At 41.1% G+C, this 22,608-nt stretch overlaps 1 protein-coding gene across 1 annotated transcript in view; it reads right to left on the bottom strand.

Annotated features, from left to right (window-relative positions):
* CLSTN1 (calsyntenin 1) overlaps window positions 1-17,324 on the bottom strand; it is a 39,701-nt gene extending 22,377 nt beyond the window's left edge. The window contains 4 exon segments of the mRNA XM_082009421.1: window positions 6,475-6,597; window positions 16,672-16,906; window positions 16,909-16,985; window positions 16,988-17,324. Of these exon segments, the coding sequence (XP_081865547.1) occupies window positions 6,475-6,597; window positions 16,672-16,906; window positions 16,909-16,985; window positions 16,988-17,111 (559 nt within the window). The 5' untranslated portion in view covers window positions 17,112-17,324.
* Between the last annotated feature and the right edge of the window lie 5,284 nt (window positions 17,325-22,608).

The raw sequence follows: 22,608 nt of genomic DNA, 5'->3' as shown, positions 1-22,608 counted from the left end.
ACTCTATTTAAAGATGACATGTTAAATAATTTAAACAAGCTTTCATCTATTACACTGAAACCATCGTGTTTCTACAATTAAAAAACGTCATACTCCCCTTTTGAGTTTGGGGCGGGGGGGGATAATTAAATAATCATGGGATTTTTGTGTTGCCACATCGATTTTTATCCAGTCTAGGCTGTGTAACACCTAGCATTTGCAAAATTTAAATTCTACATCAAACTCAACTTGACAGTATTGCCATAATTGATTCAAAAGTATACACATTAAGTTGTGATCCTAATGAACATAAAAGCTTTAAAGGAAGAAACGGGGGAGCTATTTATTTTCCTAGCAGCATATTGCTTTTCCAGGTTAAACAAGCAACCAACAGTTTCTATCATTTTATTCCGCTGCTGAAATACTGTAATGCTGAAGAGATTCAGGTACTCAAATATATTCATCTACTAGTACTGAGGATGCCCTAGAGCAGCCTGCCTTGCCCCTTTCCGGCCACTCCAGACAGGTACAGGCTCCCCCAGTGTCCGGGATCTTCCACACTTGGGAGGAGATGTCCGATATGACCAAGTTTTACAACAGTATTAGATGATGGTGACAGGCACCTGAGACAGTTTCACAGTTTTAATGAAAGGACAGGTAACCCGGTTCTTCACACCCTTGGAAATCGTAATTTGTTAATCCCCTAAACTACCACCTTTTACATATCATCCAGATATCATTTATTTTTTCCTGATTACCATCATCTTTGACCTGAATTCCAGTACAGCAAAGCAGACCTGTACCCTTAAAATCCCTTCTAGCAAATCTCCTGTTAATTCTTACACATTTCAAACAACTTGCAGTAACACAGTTATTCAAGTCTCCGTTCTAGAGTGGCCTTAAAAAGAGATGAGGCACTATAGTTACAGAGAAATATTTTTCTTAATAAAGCAAATTTACAGTTTAATATTGAATCAGAAAGATAATTAAGGAAAATTCCCTCATAATGTGTCATGATTTCTAGTCTTTCATTTTAAAAGGAGGCAGTTTCTGAAACGGCTCTCATTAGGTTCTCCCTGAAACTCACTTCAGGTAATCCCTAGATTTATAATCCGCTCTTTATTTTAATGCGCCAAGTATGCTGCCTCTTGTGGCACCCACATAATTTATTTCAGTCTATTCTTACACAGGATAAAAATATAATACCAGATTTTAACATGATTTGGCAATACAATCATTCAAGAAAATTTTACACTGCTTAAATTCATGGCCGACACCACTGATTAGCCAGAAGTGACATTCCAACCGCAAGCTTCTAAATATTCCACATCTCTTACTCCTGTACACCCACCCCCCTGCTCCCTCCTTCCAGTAACTCTAACCTTTAGAGTAAGTAACTCTTCCCTTGTGTGGGAAATATTAAGGAAAAAAAGATACATAAGGGAACATTAAAGCAGAAAGCCTGATAATGGAGAGAAGAGGGAGAAGTATATCAACGTGGCAGTTCCCTATTTGGGAGAAGGGGAGACTGATGAAAAACTGGTCAGTTCTTTATCATCTGAAGAGACCTTTAACTCTGGCACCAGCCCCAATTTGGCTGCTAGGAAGTGCAGGCATATTTTTGGCTCTCCAGTAAATATCCATGTGTCTCCAGATGCTTTTTAAGGTGTCAAGCTTCAGTTCAAGGTGTACTATAGCTCAATTCCTGCCAGATGTTTCTCAGAACAATAACTGACCTGATACCCGTGTGTGAAGTGGAAAATACGATTGTAAGATTAACGAAAAGCCCTTTTACTACTACATAGACATGGTTCTTGTGACTGAAAAAGTTATAATGCATAAACACTGTGGTGTTACTTGTAAGTGCTCTAAATAGCAAACACAGAGCTCCCAGCCTAACAGGCTTTTTAAGCTCCCTTCTTCAAAGTGTCTCTGCAATGAAAAGAAGCCAAAAGGAACAATTCTCTAAAGTGCTAAGTATCTAAAAAATTAAAGCTCCCTCTCCTTTCTCAAAAATACATTAGAGACTGTAACAGCTGTTTTAAGACAAATAAAGACAATTTACAGATTAGTATTCCCATACACAGATGATACTAATTTTCATCTCAGTTATGAAATGCACATATTTATATAGTACAGGTAAGGGTCTTCTGTGATTATAGAACTCTTGGCAGTGAATTTTTTTTATTGCCATTAAGTAAGCTTAGTCCCATACCATGCTCCCCAAGGTTTCATGTTATGTCGTATGTGCTTAATGTTTTTTCTCACTTCATTCTAAGTTAGGATACATTACTGAAATAAATTTCTACCTCTCCGGATCTTAGAACAGAATGATGACCAACCTGTAAATTAGTTTATATTTGATATATTGGAAACTGCTCAGTTAAGTAAACTGTAACTAGCATAGCACTTTAGAGTGTTTCACTCAGCCGTAATTACAGTTGAAAAAATATTTTATTTTACAGATAACACAGGTTTATGGAACTTATGTTATCCAGAAAACATACAGTAATCCTGTATCCTGAAGGCATTCTGTATTTCTCCTTTCTAGTATAGCACAATCAAATGACTGAGGATTTGGTAGAATTTTAAGATTTTGTTGATTTTTACTGTTTTATCTCTCTCTGTACTGTAATGATATAATGATGTAAAATACTTAATTACATTATATAGATACAAAAAAGGTTCATAAGGTATTTAAACTGGACATAGAGTATTTGACTAGACACTCTTCAGCCCAGTCACACTGGAGTCAGCTACCCCTCTACGTTTCCATTCCACAGAAGGAAGGGAAGACTATTGTCCCAACTCTAACCAAGCAGCAGTCTACATGAGGATCATGGAGAACCTTCAGAAAAGCCTCCCATCTCAATATATATAGAATGTCTCCTAAACAAGTATTTCTCAGTACCATACAAAACTCTTAGGAAGAAAACCAATTTTAAATTTCACAATTAGACGTAACTCCATTTCAGTTTGTATTTGTATGCGCAACAGGTACAAAATGTCACTTCATGAATGCCTTAAATTGGATGAAAAAATGGCTGAAATACTGTTGCAACAAAATTTCCTCTTAGGTTTGCCAATCGGGTGTGTGACGTATCTGTTGTACGCTCATCGGATGTGACAAGATCAAAATCATTATCTGTTTGATCACAGTGTCATTCATCTTCTCTACATATCGCTCCTTTATAACCACCACCCAGCTGAGCGCCGCATTACAGACCGGCCGACCGCAGACAGGACGTCAGCACAGCTCCCTGCCCTAAACAAACAGGGGCTGGCTGTGCAGCGTGGAAACACGTGAACCCCACACACCTCCAGGGAGAGGCTGACGGAAAGGCTTGGTGGATATTTTGGGGCTTTTTAAAAGAATTAATAGAGCTTCTGCAAGACCATTTTCAAAGCTCTATGCATATTCATGTTGTAAATCAAAAAATTCCTAACCCCCACAAAAATACTTGTGGCATCTCAGATTAGTAAGGAGAAAATAAAGTTTTGTGGAAAAGTAGTTTTCTCTAGGGCTGGAGTGGGGAAAGAGGGATTAAAACCCTAATACAGACTCATCAAAAAAAAGAGGAAACATTTCCTTCCACAAGGGCAAAATTTCCAATATCTTGCTAGCAAGAGCCTGCATTATACTCTCGTAACAAAACAAATTCAGCTATGTGAAGGTGTCCAGGCATAACAGTTTCAAATGCAAGAAAAATTCAGTTCCTTTTTGCATAGTAAAGGGGAAATCCATACTGAGAGTTTCAGTCATTGATTCTGAACTGATTTTGGACATGAATGTACAATAGAAAAATGCAGCTGTCCTTTATTTTATTTTTTCAGCAAAACCATTTAGGATCCAATTCCACCATGACTCAATTTGTAACATAGAAAGGTTTAACTGTGGAAGGAGAATGGTCATTGTCTTCTCAAGCAGATCTGTAACCATCATAGTACAGAAGACTGCTAGAGATCCTATGGAACATGTCGAGCAGTATGACGAGGCAATCTGTCGTGACTATATACAAACTCTGTTTCAAAAGTATATCCTTTCAGATGTAAAAACATAGAAATTACCCTAGAAATAGATGTCTCTATAACCCTACTTATTTTTGCACACCTGAATTTCAGGATCCTACCCACAGCACAGAGTGAGCAAAGCAATAAATTATTACTTTTTACTTGCCCCACAGTTCATGTACTACAAAGCATTTAAATGAACTACTTTCAAGATGTTTCAACATGCTCAAAATTGAAATAAAGCAAAAAGCTCTATTTAAAATATTTTAAACCTGCAGACAGTTCAAAAGTTTCACAGCTCAGCTAGGGGGCACAGTTAATTAAAATATCCAACCTTTTACAGCATGAATAAATTTGATTTCTAAGTAGGAATATAGCAGTTAGAGCCGAAAGAGCCATTTAATCCCCAAAACACTTTGTTTTGCTATGAAAACATGTCACTGATCTAATGGACTTCTCACACTTAGACACCCACATGATGCTGCTGGACAATAACAATGCTATTCTCCGTTCTAGGACAACAACTAGAATTGGTAACGCTGATTCAACAGCACTCCCACATTTGGTGTCCTCAAAGACAGATTCAAGTATTGTTCCATTTAATGGCAGACAAATACTTTTATGGATTCCCATAGCACAGTCATTCAAAATTTACGCAATTCAAATCCAACGTTATCAAGGAAAATTTCTGTACAAAGTTAGTGTGCTATACTCAGAATTTAAGCTAATTAATTCAAAGCCATTGTTCTGCTGCTGCTGCTAGAATTATGAGTTTTTGAAAGCCAAAATATAAAATTTTTATATAAACATTTAGTAAAACCAACTTCCCGTTGGTAAAATGTTCATTAAATGAAAGCAGGCTCATACAATTTAGCTCAATGCAACGGAAAAGCAGTCTCATTTGAAGAGGTGCTTTGACATTGGATTCTCCTCCACAAATTTGACAACATATTTGAAGATATTGTGCCAGTACTTTCTTAAAGCTTCATGATATCCGGCTCTCAAGAAAACTTTACTATCCACCAAGTGGTATAAAATTACCATTTTCAAAATCTGTTCAATGCTGTCAAACTACCAGCGCCTACATTTAAAGCATTTAAGAACTGCAAAAGATGATTCATATTCTCCTAATCACCAAGTTACGCAAGTCAGCCTTCCTATACCTCTTTTTACTGAACATATTTTGTGTATCCCAACACAAGCTTCTTCATTTGGAAATGAAAAGTTTTTTTTGTTCATAGACAGCAGTTTTATTTCCAGTTAAGATCACTTAAGAGCCTCTGCCATGCGCATCCAATACATGAGAAAGTTGGAATTTCAGAGGTTTACCATTATCTCTGAACTCCCTGAATTTGTAAGGCAGCCTTGGAGACAATTGCAGCCTTACGATAATGCAACAAAACTGTTACTTTAAGAACCACTTTAAGAAACTGAGCAAGTTGCCGTAATACTGTGGCACACGATGCAGTTAGCCTGCCAAACATTTCAAATGGCTGCTAATTTAACCACTCTTTTTCTATCCTTGAACATAGGATAAGCAACATTCCCAAAAATGGCTAATGTCACATCCTCTATGTATTTTACTAGGATTCTTAACTCTAAAAAAAGCTTCTGCAAGCATCTAATTTAAGCTCGTGTTGTCCACTACAATTAATTTCAATACCTGCAGATGCCTGATGGTACTCTACACAGTCTTCCAATACTTTGTCAAATCAAAAAAGTACTTTCCATAATACCACACCTAATTAATTAATACGGTACTCTTAAACAGTAGTTTCCAGAAAAAAACTACTGCAGAAGTTTGTTAAGTAAACTGTCATCTGTCAGTCCTGTGTTGGAAGTGAAGAATTAGCCTACGTTTTGTAAATGGCTTGTGTGTCATTCTCTACACTCTTTGTTAGAGTAGAATAAGCCCTTTTTTCAGGCAGAGGCTGTCCATTTTTCAGAATACCCCAAACTGCTAAGCAAACATCACAGAAAGTCTAGATTTCTACAGGAATTCTCAGTCCAAACACTGCACAGAAGAAATACAATCTTAGTTCTACTAATTACTGTTGTCAATCTATTAAGACACAAATCGAAAACACTAACAAAACCAAAAACTCTCTTCAGAATACGAAAATAATTCGTTTCAGAACTCCCAGACTGAATGCTGTGAAACGTGGAAACCAGAGGACTGAGGAAAAGGTTAAGACACTATGCACACACACACACAATTTTTTTTAACATATACACATGAAACTGAAAGAAGCATGGGGTATCCACAATATAGAATACTCTCTGGTTCGGATATTTGGATACAGCTGTATATTTATGGCTGTAAATATGAAATAAAACTTTGGTCCGTGCACAAACATTTCCTAAGCTCTAAAAGCTCTGAAACATTATAGTACTGTTAGGGAAAACGCGCTAAGTATGACACAGCATTTGTCATCAAGAAAGCATTTCCACTTCTTAAAACCGAAACGCAGATGAATTCTTTACCTGCAAAACGCAGAGGCGCATCTTTGTCCAGGGCTATTAAAGGGGGGTCCAAGAGCACCGTGTTGTCATTTTCTGTAACTATACCATGATAGGTCGTTTCAATCCATGGCTTATGCTTGTTAACTGAAAGCAAAACAAAATACAAAGTCAAAACATTTGAAAGTGACAACTTCTTTAAAAAATGCTTTATAATACTGAATTCAGTACTGCCTCTTTCATTTTTTTAATCTGAATCAGCATTTTACTAAATTAAAAAAATTGAGACAAAATCCTGGCTAAGTATGTTGAGAAGAGTTGGTGTCCCTGTAGGCTTTCCAAAAGTAACTCGGAGAATCTAAATTAGTCTCTTAACTATGCTGTGATTTAAGATGCCCCTGAAGTGCAATTCAAAAACCTTGTGACAGCGATAGGGAGCCACTGTCATCAGTGCCAAGTGTGACACTAGAAAAACCTATATTCAGCACCAGACAACAAAAGACTGGCCAACATGAAGTAAGGGTTTGTTTACACTCTACTTCTATCCAACTTGGAAAATCTGGGACCCAGTTGGTGAACTATTCTTGAGCACGTGAAGGCTCTTTCTAGTTTCTGCGTTTTGTCTTCTATGGGGTTTTTTATTATCATTAAGAGAACAGGTGGAAAAGAGATCAAACTTAACTAACTTCTACACAAGGCCTAAGGACACTTGCCGGGGAAACAGTGTGACAGACGTTTCTGTCCCAGTGTAAGATCTATACCTAGAACCTTTTGTATCAGTTCTACTAGTCATTTGTATGGCATCCCAGGTAAAGCAGGACTCCTGGAGTTCTGCTGAAGCTGGGGAACTATGCAAAATGCAAGAAAGGAAGAGAGGGCAGAGGCAATCGAAAAGGGAAAGACACTAGCTTCACAGTCCCACACCTCAGCTGCAGAGATACAACACAAGCGCTCCAGCCCCTTCTGGGTTTCAAGGACTTTTGAATCCAGCACGTGCCTAATGCAGATTTCAAATGTTACTGAAGAAGGGACCAAAATCTCAGGCCTTTTCTGTCATCTAATAGAATGCCTTGAAATATGAGTAAAATACTGACTACTTTTTATATTACTTATTTAGCAGTCGCTTTAAGAGTCTGGGCAACTCCACTAAAAGATCGCCCATAAAAGCATAGAAGTTTGCCCATCTCTGCACAGAAGAATCTGTAAATTGATCACCTGAGCATGTTTAAGATGACTGGTCTTCTTCCTCTGCTGCAAAATGCAGTATCTTTCCTTTCCAGTTTACAAAAAACAGTTTTTTCTAGTACATCACAAAAGATGCGAGAAAAAAAATCGTGTGTTATCTACTAGGTTATCATCAGTTACGTGAAAATGCAATGTGAGAGCACCTTGATTATTAAATACTTACCTTTATGTTGTGCTCTCCAAAGATAAATACAATTCATCTAGTCCACAGAACCAGTATATGTGGTGTAACAACTAATTCTTCTTGACAGTTGAATATATTGTTTCTCTTGGTCTGTCTCTCTTCATGCTGAGGTTCTACAGGCATCAGTTTCATCTAAATTGTTTTGGGCAACGTATACCTGCTACTTCAAAAAACCTCTTAGGCTACCACACACTCTTGCTTCTTAAATTAGTACTATTTTCGCAGATCTAATTCTGGAAGGCTGTATGTATCTAGCTGCTTAGAACCTATGGAAAACATTCATTCAGAGGGCCTGAAAACTGCTCCTTACCATGTAAAACCAAGTCACCTTCAGCAAATGAGGTATAGTCAAATATAAGAAATGCTTTGCTAGAGGTTACAACAAACATACCAAACAGCATTCAACAAGTGACATCACACAGACTTTGGTCTTCATCAGATCAAGCACATACAACTTCCAAAATAAATGCCTGTGCAATCACAGCAAACGATATACTACTAGATAGTAGAAGTAGTATACTACTAGATAGCTAGAACGCTATCACACAGTTGAGTCCTGGCTTTTCACCTTTCCAAAGAATTATATAAGCAGACTGTCAAAAGAGGCAGAGATACCAGGCTAACCTAACTTTTGAATCCTGCCTCTCCAACAAACTAAAATGGATTCATGATGTCTATCACATGGTTACCCAGGGGAATTAAAAAAAAAAAAAAGACAGTGATAAAAGGACATTTAAACAAATGATTAAACCTAGATGTAGAGAACTCAATACAGGAAACCATAATACTTTACCAATATGCTTTCATCTGCAATCTTTTACTGGTTAGTAGCAACAACTGCTACGCAGGATAGGGCAGCTTCATCCATAATAATGCAAAATGCTGCAAAAGAGAACTCGCAACAAACTATTTTAATGCAAACAGTGTTGTGTTTAATTACCGCCGTGTGGTTTTACTCAATATGGCAACACTGTCTTTATTGCCTCAATACACTCACACGGGCATGCTTTCAATATTCAGCATACCAAACAGCCGGCTAAATGTCAACCACATTGTTCTATTTACCCAGAGAAGGACACTGCTGCAGCACCCTCCACGGAACTTGCCATTTTAAAACAAACTTCGTCACACTCAACGGGACTAACACATCGTTCCTTCCTCAGAGGGAAGGTGCCAATAACCGCTGAAGTGCGAGTCTCCAATTGAAACACATCTCTCAATTCAAATCTGGTCTAAAGAAAAGTGTTTCTCTAATACAGCTATGGCTGCTAGAGGCACAAAGACAACAGAGTTGTGGTTTTTTTTGTCAGTGCAGCTCAGGCAGTTACACCTCAACTGAACACACCAGAGACCTTTCATCCGTTCATCTTAAGTCTTTGCAAGAACATAGTATGAAATACTAGAACAGATCTCTGCCAGAAAAAAACTCCATCTCCGTTCTAAGGCTTCTGAATGTAGATTACAAATTTATTTTCTTTTAAGCATTGAGAAACCTTCTCCTAATTTAGCAACCTACAGTAAACTCCACTACTGTAGGGCAGGGACTTCTATAAAAGCTTGGAGTACTGCAACCACATATGAACAGAATTATGAGTATGCTAAGCATCTGCAGAGTCTAGTGAACCTTCAAACAACAGGCCCAGTTAAAAGCAAAGTCATGTCCTTTTATTGTGCTGCAGACAATAAAATCATAAGGCCTAAACCCCTTTGTGTTTAGGAAGGCTAGAACATCACCAGATTTTAAAACATAAAGCTTAAATCCCTTTCTGTTTATGACCGTTAAGTATCACTGGATTTTAAAACACCAAACTTACTGCTGAATATCCAGGACAGGCTCATCATCCATATTTGTGTTCTACTGACTCTAGCATAACCACATACTGTAAGAAATTCTCAAGCTAGAATTTAAAATATGAAGCACCGCTCATGAGCGATACATTACTGCTCCCCTTGAACCAACTGCAAAACTGAACCAAGTATATTCTGATCTCAGCTGGCTTAAGTATTATTAAATGTTGGACTGAAAACTATCCTTTCACACTTTCTCCTCTTTAATTGTCACAAAACTCCTGAAATCGTACTACAGAGAAAGATGTTCAAAGCCAGACTGTTAATTTCAAACCAAAACAGGCAGCCTATTCCAAGCTTGACACAAACAAAGTGCCCTGAGCTGTTAATCTCTTGCCATTTAACTGGGATAAACTACACTGGTTTCCTTGAAACACAATATTCACACTATTTGTAAGCGCCTCAACTGGAATCTGTTGTAAATCCCAACCAGCATTTAATCTAGTCAAGTGGGGGAAGCTACCCTGGCACAACACAGCAAGCTGGCTTCTACTTAGTTTTCAGTGGCCAAAAAAATTTAAAAGACAGCTAAGCACACCTCTTTTTCCAGGTAGCAAATTGAATTGTAAAGCTCATGCTAGAGCCTTTACTGCTGCCAAGCAATGACTGAACACACATCTGCAAGGTGAGCACAAGCCACCTATCTAACTTGGTTTATCTAAAGATAATTGCTGCTAAGGAATTGGTGCCCGATGTGATGTGTGCCTTGAACACTGTTTTTTAAAATACCATTCACCCTAGCTAAATGCGCTCAGTTTCTCAGGAAACTGGACAGATCAGCTTTTACTAATACTGACTGGAACTACCGCTGCCTGTTCTGCAGAAAAAAGGAATGTACCTCAAAGCAAGGGTGAAAGAAAGAGCAATGGCTGATGTTACAGAATGCAATCCATCAGACAAGAAGCAGCAACTTCTTCCTGCTGTTTAAATGAATTAATGAATGTAAATGAGTATGTAGGCAGGGCAATGAGGCTTAGGGCTAGTATGGAAACTTTAATCAAAAGCTGCAATTTTAAGACAATCAGAATTAATTCAGTTCTATTATTAAGTTTACTTATCGAAGTCCTTTCTGAGGACTTCCGTTATCTTCCTACAAGTGGTCAGAAGTTCATTTGACTTAAATAGGATCTGGCACCTACACAACTGAAGGTTTAGACAAACCTCAACCAGAAAGGACTGTAGCTGAAAATATTTTTTTCTTCTTGATAACTACTCCTAATATATAGTGTTGTTTAGCCATGCTACATATCTTTAGAACTAGATGAAGATGATTAACTGGTAAAACATGTTGAACAAACTCAGTAACAGTACTAGAGTTTGAAAGCTAGACGTTCAATCTAGTGACAGTAGACAAACATACAATATTCATTTTTAAAATCCACCTTTGAGACTTCATGAAAAATCCAGAGATTGCATAAAAAGAAAATTATATTCTCTGTCAATTCAAATGAACTGCACTCAATGAACTTTATTGTTCAGTAAACAGTCCATTACTCCTGTCCTGAAGGTCTGACAAAAAAATTATTACTGTACATCTTTTGTTTAATTTTCTTCCTCTTGATGTACGAGAATACAAGCATGCCTTTCAGTGAGACAATAAAAACTCTAGAGTACGTCTTACCTTGAGCATTCACAATTTAGTACTGTTCTGATTAAATTTCAAGCAATATCATTAAAAGAACAAATTTGTGTAGTACGTAACCACAGAAAAATACAGCTCAGCCAAGAAGTAAAGATCTACACAATAAAACATGCCTTCACCACCCTGAAAGTAAAGTTTAGTAAGAAAGGGTGTCGCATGGCCTGATTATAATGTGTGTTCTGCTCCTGCCCTAGGCTCAACCAGCCTGCAATTCAGAGCTGTGCCTCTGTTTTCTATTAGAAAACAGTGAGGATTAACTCTGTATATAAAAAACTTGAAATGTATCAGTGGTAAACAAACAAATACAATAAAACTTTTCATTAGTTGGGTCTTCTCATACCTAGAATTCTATAAAAAAATCATAATCTTACAACCAGGTACAAACAATGGGATAAAACTGAACACAAGTTTTGCTCACATGCTGAGTTTCTTGATAGCATGGAACTTTTCTTATCTATAGTACGAGTTTCCCAGACAAACTACAATTTCCATTACTGAGACACAAAAACTATATAGACAGTAACAAAACACTGGGGGATGAATGTGCACTATGAGAGGGATTAGGTAAGGGCATGGGCATCCACTAACATTAACCTCTACGGTTCCTAGCTGAAGGAAAATAACGTGGTTGAAATTCATCCCACAATTTCAGATCTCTACCTTGGATTCTTTGCCACAGTTAAAGGAGCAGTTGTAATTTGTGCTCTGGAAGTTCAACTGTCATACACTGGGAGCATAAGGTAATGTTTATAAATTGTCAGGTGCCTACAGTTGGCGCCTGTACAATTAACACTAATTCTCAGAACACTATATTCAAAATAATGGCTGTAGAAATGCAACAGGTTTTATTAAATTACATTTTGCCTAGGGAAAAACCTCTGGTTTATCACCACTTACATAGAGTTTCCTGTTCTACACGGAACCAGTTGCCTAAATCTGGTGTGATTTGTACAAACATACATGGAAGTTTTGCTATAAGCCTGAAACTAAGGTACATGCAAATGACTGATTAGAAACTAGTTGCAATTTTTATTATCCACAACTGCAGCAGAAGAAATGTTCAGAGTGCCAAAGACCTTAGACAGTGGATATACTGACCAAATTTCAATTTGGATAAAAGCCTGGCAGGGAAAACGGGGGAAAAAAAAAAAACATCCCACCACAAAAGTCTAAATAGGATTAAGGCAACAAAGCCTTAATTTTTGAAGTGAAATTTAAAATGTTTTAAACTAAACAGAACACTGAAATAGAAAACATAAGCCTGTAACTGTAAACATTCATTTAGCAAGTGTTCTCCTAAATGTTGCTAACTATAGCACAAGAGTGGAAATCACTTACTGTTGTCATATTTATAAACTTCATTCCTTGAAAGGGAATCTTATTTACAAATACAGCAAACATCATCTCAGTATAGCCAGCACTTCTGGCTCTACTTGTTGACTCCATTTAAAAACAGGGAAATCAACTGGGAGCAGTAGCAGCAACTTGTTTTCAATCCGAATACAAAGCAAGTGAGATGAGACCTAGTACTATAAATGACGGACAAACAGGCAGTTCTTCAAAGGCACTGAGGTTTCTAACAAACCTTTCTAAAGGCTCCTAAAGAGTTTTAGTCCCTACTGAAGCCAATGTGAGTCAATCAGTATGAATCAAATGAATTAGAGTGCAAAACAAGATTTATTTAAGACCAAGGCTTCTGACTTACTAAACTCTCCCATGTTTTGAGGTATTGCTTCTGTCTTTGACAATAACAATAATGCTACAAGACGTATGCGCCTTAATATTATAAACAAAATTTCAGAGAGACTTCTCTGAATACAACTAAATAGAATGAGACATAAGGCTCAGAATAATGGTAAAAGTGCGTTTGTTCAGAAAATGCCAGTGACTACAGAAGTTTTTTCTCCTCTGCAGAACAGTATCATAGCCATGAGCTGTTAAAGCTACCAGATACTTAGATTTTCATGACAGAAAATGATGCTTTACCCAGAATACCAGAATTCTAATTTAATCTGTTTGAGAGGGATGCTCACATTATGGTGTCCTGTGGCCTGACCTGGGTTTAATTTCAAGCCTTCTAACTTCCATGAGAAATGGAAGTCCACGAGCTTCTGTCCTTCTCCTTAAAAAAAACCTCTCTGCAATAATCTGAAACTGATGATTTCAAGTCTGCAGAAACACTAAGACCTCAAACCAAAGATACATTTACAAGTCTAGGAAAGTTTCTGTTGATAAATCTTCCCAATAACTTGGCACAGACAGCACAACCTGCAGTCTAATAATATGGGAGAAGACAACTAGCATGATAGTCTTCCAAACATAGAAAGCCAACCATGCTTGCCCATACCATCTCTCCTCCATTTAAATTTCCACACCAGTATATAATTTTATATAATATATACAGAAAAAAAGATGAAAATTGTTTGCATGAACAGATGGCTGTGTATTATGCTTTCCCAAGCATTAGGCGTCATAGACAGGTCTAGCACTGGTTAATTCTGTCTCTTGTCTTCTCAGTAGTCTCTTACTTTCATAAATCCTTAGAGAAAAAAACAGCATCAGCCCCCGTAAATAGCCGAACTGTCTCTTCATAATGCTTTAGGGTAGTCTTAAATTTCCTCACCTCTAACAAGGAGATAGAAACCTACCCACAAGGTCTATATCAAAAAGGCTGTTCCTGTGTCAAAGAACATCTGCAGTAAGACCATGGTAGTGACAAAGTGGTTTGCGGTTTGGATTTAAGACATTCATAGCACCACATAACTTCCTGAAATAATCACAGATCAGCAAAGCTTCCCCAAGATAGTATTACTTTGATCAATACCCTTCCTAAATGATAGTAAGTTGGAAGGGGCTCAAGGCAACAGAAGTACATCACTCCACCTGGTCAGTAACTGTGGAAGCAGCAGCCATTAGGTGCACTGCCTTCTCATCTGAAAAGTCACTCCATTCCACTCCCCATTCAACCCTACTGATAAATATCCCATTGCTTCACTTCGAGCAAACACTTCATTTGAATGCGCTGCTAACCACTGCTTTTCCACTGTAACATCAGTCCAACAAGCTTAGAAATATTTGTGTCAATTTGACCATTTACAAGATAAATTCAGTTAAATTAAGAGTTCTGCATCAGCTGGACAGGAATACACCTCTTTAGAACCTAAAACCACTTTTTGCGCCCCTTAAAATAACTACATCGAAGATGGCAGGTCAGCTCACACCTAACTTTTGTGTAAGATCAAGTCCCCCAAAAGCTATTTCCCTTGCTTTCTGTCATCACTAAAGAAACCACTTTTCACTGCCCTGTTCCAACCACAGGAATACTCAGGACTGGAGAGTGGAACTCACCACTCTGGTGTAGCCTTTCCAGTCCATTTCTGCACGTTATTGAACCAAGCACAATTCAGTTTTCACCCCTTAACCGTAGCGACCTCAGTACAAAGGACTTTCAAACTCACAGATAAAAAATTTAAGCTGTACTTGGAAAAAACAGAACTGACAATACAGCGCATGCAAAACGGAAAGTTACCATAAATGCTTCCAAACAAATGCTTCTCCCAACAACAGGAAAATGAAAGTGAGTTGCCCTAGCAGCTTTCCAGGTGTTCTCCAGAGCTTACTTGTCATTAAATGCACCTTCACGTAACATTATTAACAGGCCTACCTAGAACAGCCAAAATGTCATGAGGACTAAGGCAATTGCACATACTAAGCCAGACCAGACCTCATACTGTAACTCAGTTATGTGTGATGAAGTTTAACAGACCAGGACCTGCAGCCCAGTAGCTCTGTAGATTAGACTGAAAACAAATACAGTCTCTAACAAACTGCAGAAGAGCTGGCTAACAGAGCTGTCCTGTGTAATGCTATCTAAATTTGCCATTCATTTCCAAGCTTTCTTTGAAAAGGGTTTTTGACCTTCATTTTTATTCATCATTTCAAATAATGGAAAAGCCTAGCAATTCAGTGAAACTGTGCTTCTGTATTGGTGTGGTAAGCGTTAAATTTCATGGTTCTAAGAATACTGGTGAATAGGTTCTACTTAAGAGATCTTGCACAGGTAAGTTATGGCCAGTACCTAAACAGTTGGCAGACAGCATTACTACAGCAGCAGCTTCTTGATCCTGTGTAGAGAAATTGCAGCAAGATGTGTCCTTAATGAGTTGGTTTTGTTTAAGATCAAGAACTTCCCTTCAATGCATCTGCAAACCATTTAAAAGCCACCTACAAATTAAATGCATGATCTCAAATCTCATTGTACTATCGGGTAAATCTCACAGAAATGGCATTCTCAATTCAGGGGGTAACCTTCGGGTACGGAAGTGTTCGCAAGCCTCTTACTGAAATCTGCTCAGGAGGAGACCTGCAATGCGTATACTTTTACTCCACAAGATCAATCAATAGCCACAAGGCCAATGTTTAAAAATGCCGTGTGGCTTAAGGTTTAGCAGAGGTATCTGTTCTCGCTAACCACCAAACGAGCATTCTTTACGTAAGCCTGAAGTCAAGGCTGCCGCGGGGCTCTCCGAGGGGTTTTATTTCCCCTTCCCATTCCGCTGGCCATCAAGGCTCTCTCACGAGCCCAAGCCCCGCCGCGGCTCTGCCCGGCGCACGCAGGCGCTTCTCCAAGCCCTGAGGAGCGCGGCGGTGCCAGTGGGCAGCCCGCTCCGTTCGGGGCAGGCGGCGGGGTCTGGCTACATTTCGCCAGCTGAATCCTCCCCCGCAACAAGTGACGACCTCTGCCCGCCCCCGGCACCGCGGGCCGCGGCCCGGGCCGGCGCCTGCGGCAGCCGTTATGTAACGGGCGGGCCGCCGCCGCGAACCGCGCCGCCGCGGCTGGGCCGGGCTCCCGCGGCCCCACCGCTGAGGCCCGCCGGCGCGGGGACTGACCTTCGGGATAGAAAGGTCTCGGGGGGGGGGCCGCCCGGCGGAGGTGAACGCGGAGGACGAACCGCCATCGCCGGTCTCCGCATCCCTCCCTGCAACGCCGCAGGTGCAACGGCCGCGCCGGGGTCACCCCGGCCCCCAGCGAGCCCCCAGGAGGGGCGGACAGCGCCCTCCTCCCCCCCTCCCCCCGAGATGTCCTCCTCTGCCGCTCCCTCCCCCCTCCCGAAGGACGAAGGGAGCCAAGGACACCATCTCCTCGCCCAGCAGGTCTGTCCGTCCGTCCGGGGCGCAGCCCCACAGGGCGCCCGGGGAGCGCGCACGCAGCCCGCGGCAGGGGGGGGGAGGCCTGGACCTGCCGCCCTCCCCTTCCCCCCGGTGCCGGGCAGCCACCTCCACCCGCCCCGGCTCTGTTTACCTCGAGCAGCCCCTGCTCCTCCGCAGAGCAGCGCGGCGAGCAGCAGGCAGGAGGCGGGGGCCGGCAGCGAGCGCGGCATGCCCGGGCGGCGCGGCGGCGGCATGGCAGCGCGGAGCGGTGCGGGGCAGCGCGCAGCCCCGGCTGGCGGGGCGGCTGTGGCGCCCCCGCTGGTCCGCGCTCCCCTCTGCGCCGGGCGGAGGGCTCGGCTCGGCCCTGAGGAGGAGGAGGAGGAGGAAGAGGAGGAGGAGGGGGGAGAAGCGTTGCGCTGCCCCGCTCCGCTCGCCTTTTCTCTCCTCCTCCCCTCCCTCCCCCGCCTGGCAGCGCGGCGCCCCGCCAGCGGCACCTAAAATGGCGGCGGCGAGCGCGGCCGGTCTCCCCGCGCCGTTTACCAGGCGGGGGAGGGAGCGAACCAACGGCGCGGGGGATGCGGGAGAGCCCATCTGCGCGGCGGGGCGGAGCAATCCGCCCTGGAAAGAAACGCCCCGCCGCAACCCCCCGCCGGCGAATGCGCCCCCGGCCCGCGCCGCTGCCACGGCGGCTGCTCGTCCGCCCCTTGCACTTCTGCCCCACACGCTGGGACGGGTTTTTTGGGGGTTTGGGGTTTTTTTTTGTTTTCTTGGCACCAGCTGAACAGCCTGTGTTGCTGCAGCTGTGGTCAGTTGGTAATCAGGGCACAGCGATGCCCCCCGAAGCCTCACACAGCTGATTTAAATAAATGCTGATTAGAAAGAGTTAATGCCCCCGTAAAGCTATTTAAATGCTTTCACCTTAACGTTCATAGCTCTTCAGGAAAAAGGCAAACAAGCTGTTTTTTTTTTTAACCTAACCCAACACCGATGCCAAAGACAGGAAGGCAACCAGCAGCAAGCCCGGCCCAGAGTAAGGCCCTGGGAGCAGGAGGCACAAACCCCGGTCGTCTTGCAGGGCTCTGGCCCACCCCAGGATGGAACTAACTGCCAGCACCTGCCTGCAGCAAGCACAGCGAAACAAATACATGCTTTCTTGCTATGCTTTCATAGCTCTAAAACTGCAGTCCTGCAGAAATGTGTCTGCTTTCAACAGAAGCTCACCTTCAAGCACCGTCATGCCGCTCCGAGTTAACGCTTGTCGGCCTTGGGGGGTTCCTTAGGGCTCAGCCCCAGGTACAGCCGCTGCAGAGAGTGACTGTCCCGTACGTAGCATTAACCCTGCCCAAATGGATGAACAGCAGCACTCATGGTTCAGACAAACACTCTACAGAGTAAGAAATCCTTTTTAGTGTGGTTTCACTGACTTCTAAGGCAAAAGTCTAGCAGGTCTGTTTGGAAAAATTCATGAGTATGATCTAAATCAAGAACTTTCATAGGAATAATTAAGTTGCACGGAACCAGTCCTGTAATAGAAAAGCTATTTGCCCTTTGGTCAATTAGAAAATGTTTCCACAGAAGGAAAAATACCTTACCATGATCAGAGTTTTAACAACTAAAATGCAACCAACTTATTTTATAATTAGACATGACTACTCATGCTTTGTACCTATTAGCCATTTCACTCCCACAGTGAAATAAAAATAAAGTCCAGAATGTTCAAGATCCTAGAGATGTGGTATTTCTTTATTTTAAAACACTATCCTATTTAAATACCAAGATTGATCTGTTCTGGAAAAATCTCCCCCTTCCTCCCAAGGCAAGCCCAGTACTGTTACCTTCCCTGCTGACTACCTGGTTACTCCAAACTCGAGATGGGGGGACCAGCCAACTGAAGGTGAGAAAACAACTTACTCACTGCCCTTGATCAGTCACTAAGGTCTCAGCAAGTTGACAGTCTGGTCTGCAGCAAGCCAGTGCATTTGGATACCCAAAGGCAAGCTGCTCTGCCCACCCAACGGCTTCTTCCACCCTCAAAACCACGCATCTTTACTTACTGCATCTTAAGCATATTTGCTAATATGAGCATGTGCAGAGCAGAAAAGGAACTTGAAGAGAAATACACTGTGGTCCAATACAATGAATGATACACCAATTATTATCCCATGCTATGGAGCTATCATCCCTTAACCAGGTTAGTCCACATTTATTTCATTGACTGTGTGCTGTAGGCCACCTGCTCTATCAAGAGCTAAGACATCTATCTTTATTTAAAAAAAAGCTAAAGCCTCAGTCTAAAACCCCTTCATTTCTCAGCCTAACATATGCTGGATGGCAGATCATGTCAGAAGAAGCCTGTAGCCCATCTGTTGCCAGATAGCTGAGTCTTTACATTCTGCCAACGCAGCTTCAGCTGACAGTAAGCTCCATTATATATTTTTCTCTTCTATGGAGAGTAGGACTGTCCAGCTCAGTATGACCATCAAGCTAGTCTTACTAACTTAATGCATGAGTAAAAACCACCCTGTTAGTAAAGATTTGCAAGGCAAGATATCATCAGTTAAAAGATCATAGAACCTTTGGGTTGGAAGGGACCTTTAAAGGCCATCCAGCCCAACCCCCCTGCAGTGAGCAGGGACATCTTCAACTAGATCAGGTTGCTCAGAGCCCCGTCCAACCTGACCTGGGAATATTTCCAGATGGGGCATCTACCACCTCTCTGGGCAACCTGGGCCAGGGTTTCACAGCCCTCATCGGGAAAAATTTCTTCCTTATACCTGTTTGAAATCTGACCTCTTTTAGTTTAAAACCGTTACCCCTTGTCCTATCACTACAGGCCCTGCTAAAAAGTCTGTCCCCATCTTTCTCTGCAATAAGGTCTCCCCGGAGCCTTCTCTGCTCCAGGCTGAGCCCCCCCAGCTCTCCCAGCCTGTCCTCCCAGCAGAGCTGTTCCAGCCCTCGGAGCATTTTGGTGGCCTCCTCTGGCCCCGCTCCAGCAGGTCCGTGTCTCTCCTGTGCCGAGGGCTCCAGAGCTGGACGCAGCCCTGCAGAGGGGGGTCTCACCAGAGTGGAGTAGATTGCCCATTGATGAATACATGATATAACACAAATCTATTTGCCCAAATACTGTATTTTGATTAGGAACAGAACTATGTACAGAGCTTCAATGTCAATACAAAAGTATCTGAAGAGGGCTTGTAAGTCAGTGGCCAACTGGCATGCAAATATATACACATACTCTAAAACATTTTCTGCAAAATAAGATATTATTACCTTTAAAATGGAGAACAACCTAAGTTCATTAGGTGTGGCAGAAAAGACAGTTTGAAGAGCAAAATTTGCTCCGCAGTCCACTTGGGCTATATCATGCAGTGTAGTGGGGGAAAGCACACTACCAGTGACCACAGTAAGAAGGGGACTTCAGTGTTACCATCAGGACTCGTTTAAATGATTCTGATTCTACAGAATTAAGAAGGGGAAACATTTTTAAGAGAAGAAATGCTATGTCCAGATAAACCTTATTTATTGCACAGTGACACTACCAGCTCAGATTAGTTAATCAGCTGAATCAGTCACGATGAAACTGAGAAATTTCCAAGGAAGGAGAAGGCATTGATTGCATTTCACTCTCTAAGCAAAACTCCTCCGAGTCAGTTGTGACTAAGGCACTGATTCAGTAAAGCCAATAATTCTTTAGTCTGTATTTTAAGATCAGTTACATGATTTTGTTTAGTTAGATGACTAAGTGGTTTCAACTGGCAGTTTAGTGGTTGAGGATACAGACCATATGGGTATTCCACCTGTGGTGGAGACAGCAAAATGAAATTCTGATCCATATCGCCACTGATGTTCCATTGGCACTTACGCTAAAAGTATGGCAAGTACAACATCCTCTCAAATACCTTTTGTTTCACAAAACTAAATTTGCCCAGTGTGAGACCTGCTGTGCACCAGCCCTATTTGCTGTTAAACGATACCTATACTGTTGGCCAGAGGTAACTGCACTTCACAAGTTGACAGAGATTCTCACTTTATCTGAAATGCCACATACTGTTATTTCAGAGAAACTCAGAGAACTAACTTCAGCACCTTCATTTTTACCACCTATCTCCCTCCTACTCTCTGACCTGCTTCTCAAGCTCCAAAAAACAATGATTTTTATTTTATTAGTAAGCAACAAAACTGGAACAAATGGCTCCTGGCAGAACATGTTTTCCGTTACAGCTGAAAAACTATCAGACTGATGTCCTTGAAATGCACAGTGTGACTAATGCCCAGCTTGCAAGGACCCAAGAGAACACATTTATTGCACTTGTCAGAATGGAGCTGAGCAGCCAGAAATGAAAAGATAAGGTGATAGGTAAAAATGGATGCCTTTGCTTGCTACTTAAAAGGAAGCCAGTTCATACCATAAATACAGAGAGAAGCGAGACATGCTCAGTTACGTTAACAGCAGATCTGGATCTGATTGTTAGAGCTCAGGATCATAAATGATTTTAAATACATATTTAATTAATTCACCATTTGCACCATTACTTCTAGATAGTGGACTTGGACCCTTGTTCAAAATGGGAGGTATGGGGAAAGGGTCCAAACTTCAAATAGTCTAGAATTGGGTTGAGAAAATGCTCCAGTCTTTAAATAAAGAGGCTAGAACTGGGTGTGGGCTTATTTTCATCTCAGTACAATTAATGTCTGCATACTAGTTTGCTTCCAGATTATGATTGCTTTAAATGGGAAGTTAGAACCCAGAGCCTAGCTTTATTTCCTCTACTGAGCATTTGGTTTATCACAGCTGCCCTAAAACCACTTCTGAAAGGGGACCAATTGCCATAGAGACTATGCAGTAATTAAGCTCATGAGAGAGCTGCATGCGCAGCCAAGCAAAATATTAGATGAAGGCAACAACAGACCAATTTCTGAGCAGCTGTACTACAGCTCCACTCTAGCTCCTCCCATTCCCACTAGAGAATAAAGCAATAGGAGAATCACAAAGTATTTTGGGAATTTGAATTCCAGTATTTTTTGGTTCTGAAATGGCCTTATCAGTCTAAGGCAAGCAGGAAGAATGAACAAGAATGACAGTAAGAAAAAGATGATTCAAGGTGAAAAAAAATTAATTCATCACAATGAGATCTATGAAACCAGAGTACTCTTGTAAAGCAACAGGCAGAAGTGGCATCTTTCGGGTCATTCAAGAAAAAACTCCACAACAAAATGCTACAGCAATGCTCCTACCAGCTTGAAGAGAAAACTACATACATAAATGACCTGGTACATCTTTTCTAGCCGTGCTGTCCCTAGTATAGACAGTTGCAATCCTCTGAACATAGAGGCATAAAACTCATGTGTTTTTAGATTTGGTGGATGAAGTTTTGGGTTTTTTTTTTTTTTAGTTTTTTTTAATGCTTTGGAACCTGACTGTATATATTCGAGGAGAAAGAATTAGATAACTGGCTTTCCCCACTCTTGAAAATTTCCAGAACTGCTTTGATCATGTGTGAGAATTGATTTAGGGGATGCAAATGAAGGCCTTGGCAATCTGAAGAAGAAAATCTTCTCCCCTGACATTTCTGAATGTTCAGAGAATTCTCAACAACGCATTGAAGTATGGGTTCATCAGAGAGACAAAGCAAAGAAGTACATAAAAACAACTAGCTTCCTCACAAGAAAACTAGCAGCATTAGCAATCTTTCTACCTTGTTAAATCCCTTTTTTCCCCGTTTAGACTTTACCTTCTATTGCAAAAGATGCATCTAGAAACATGAAAGCAATAAAGATGCAAGTCTGTCCTTACAAAGAGAGAGACTGAATATTCTGCAGCATCATTATAATATTTTACAACTCATTAGCACCTTCCATCCTAGGATCTCCAAGCATTTCACAAGCTTTAATTAATGCACTCTCACAATACTTCTGTGAAGCAGAAAGGCAGGTGTCTAGATATTGTGATGACAGGTGCATTACAATTGAATAAGACAGAATTTCTAGCTTTTCATTTGCATATTTAGGAAAGCAGGGCACAAAGAAGGCAGGTAAAATTAAGAAGTACTATAATACCTTGAATTAAGAAGTAGTGTAATACCTTGAA

Source organism: Phaethon aethereus (assembly GCF_964289735.1).
Source record: "Phaethon aethereus genome assembly, chromosome: 21".
NCBI lineage: Eukaryota > Metazoa > Chordata > Aves > Phaethontiformes > Phaethontidae > Phaethon > Phaethon aethereus.
The sequence above is the reverse complement of the archived record's forward strand: the minus strand, read 5'-3'. Positions and strand labels throughout refer to the sequence as shown.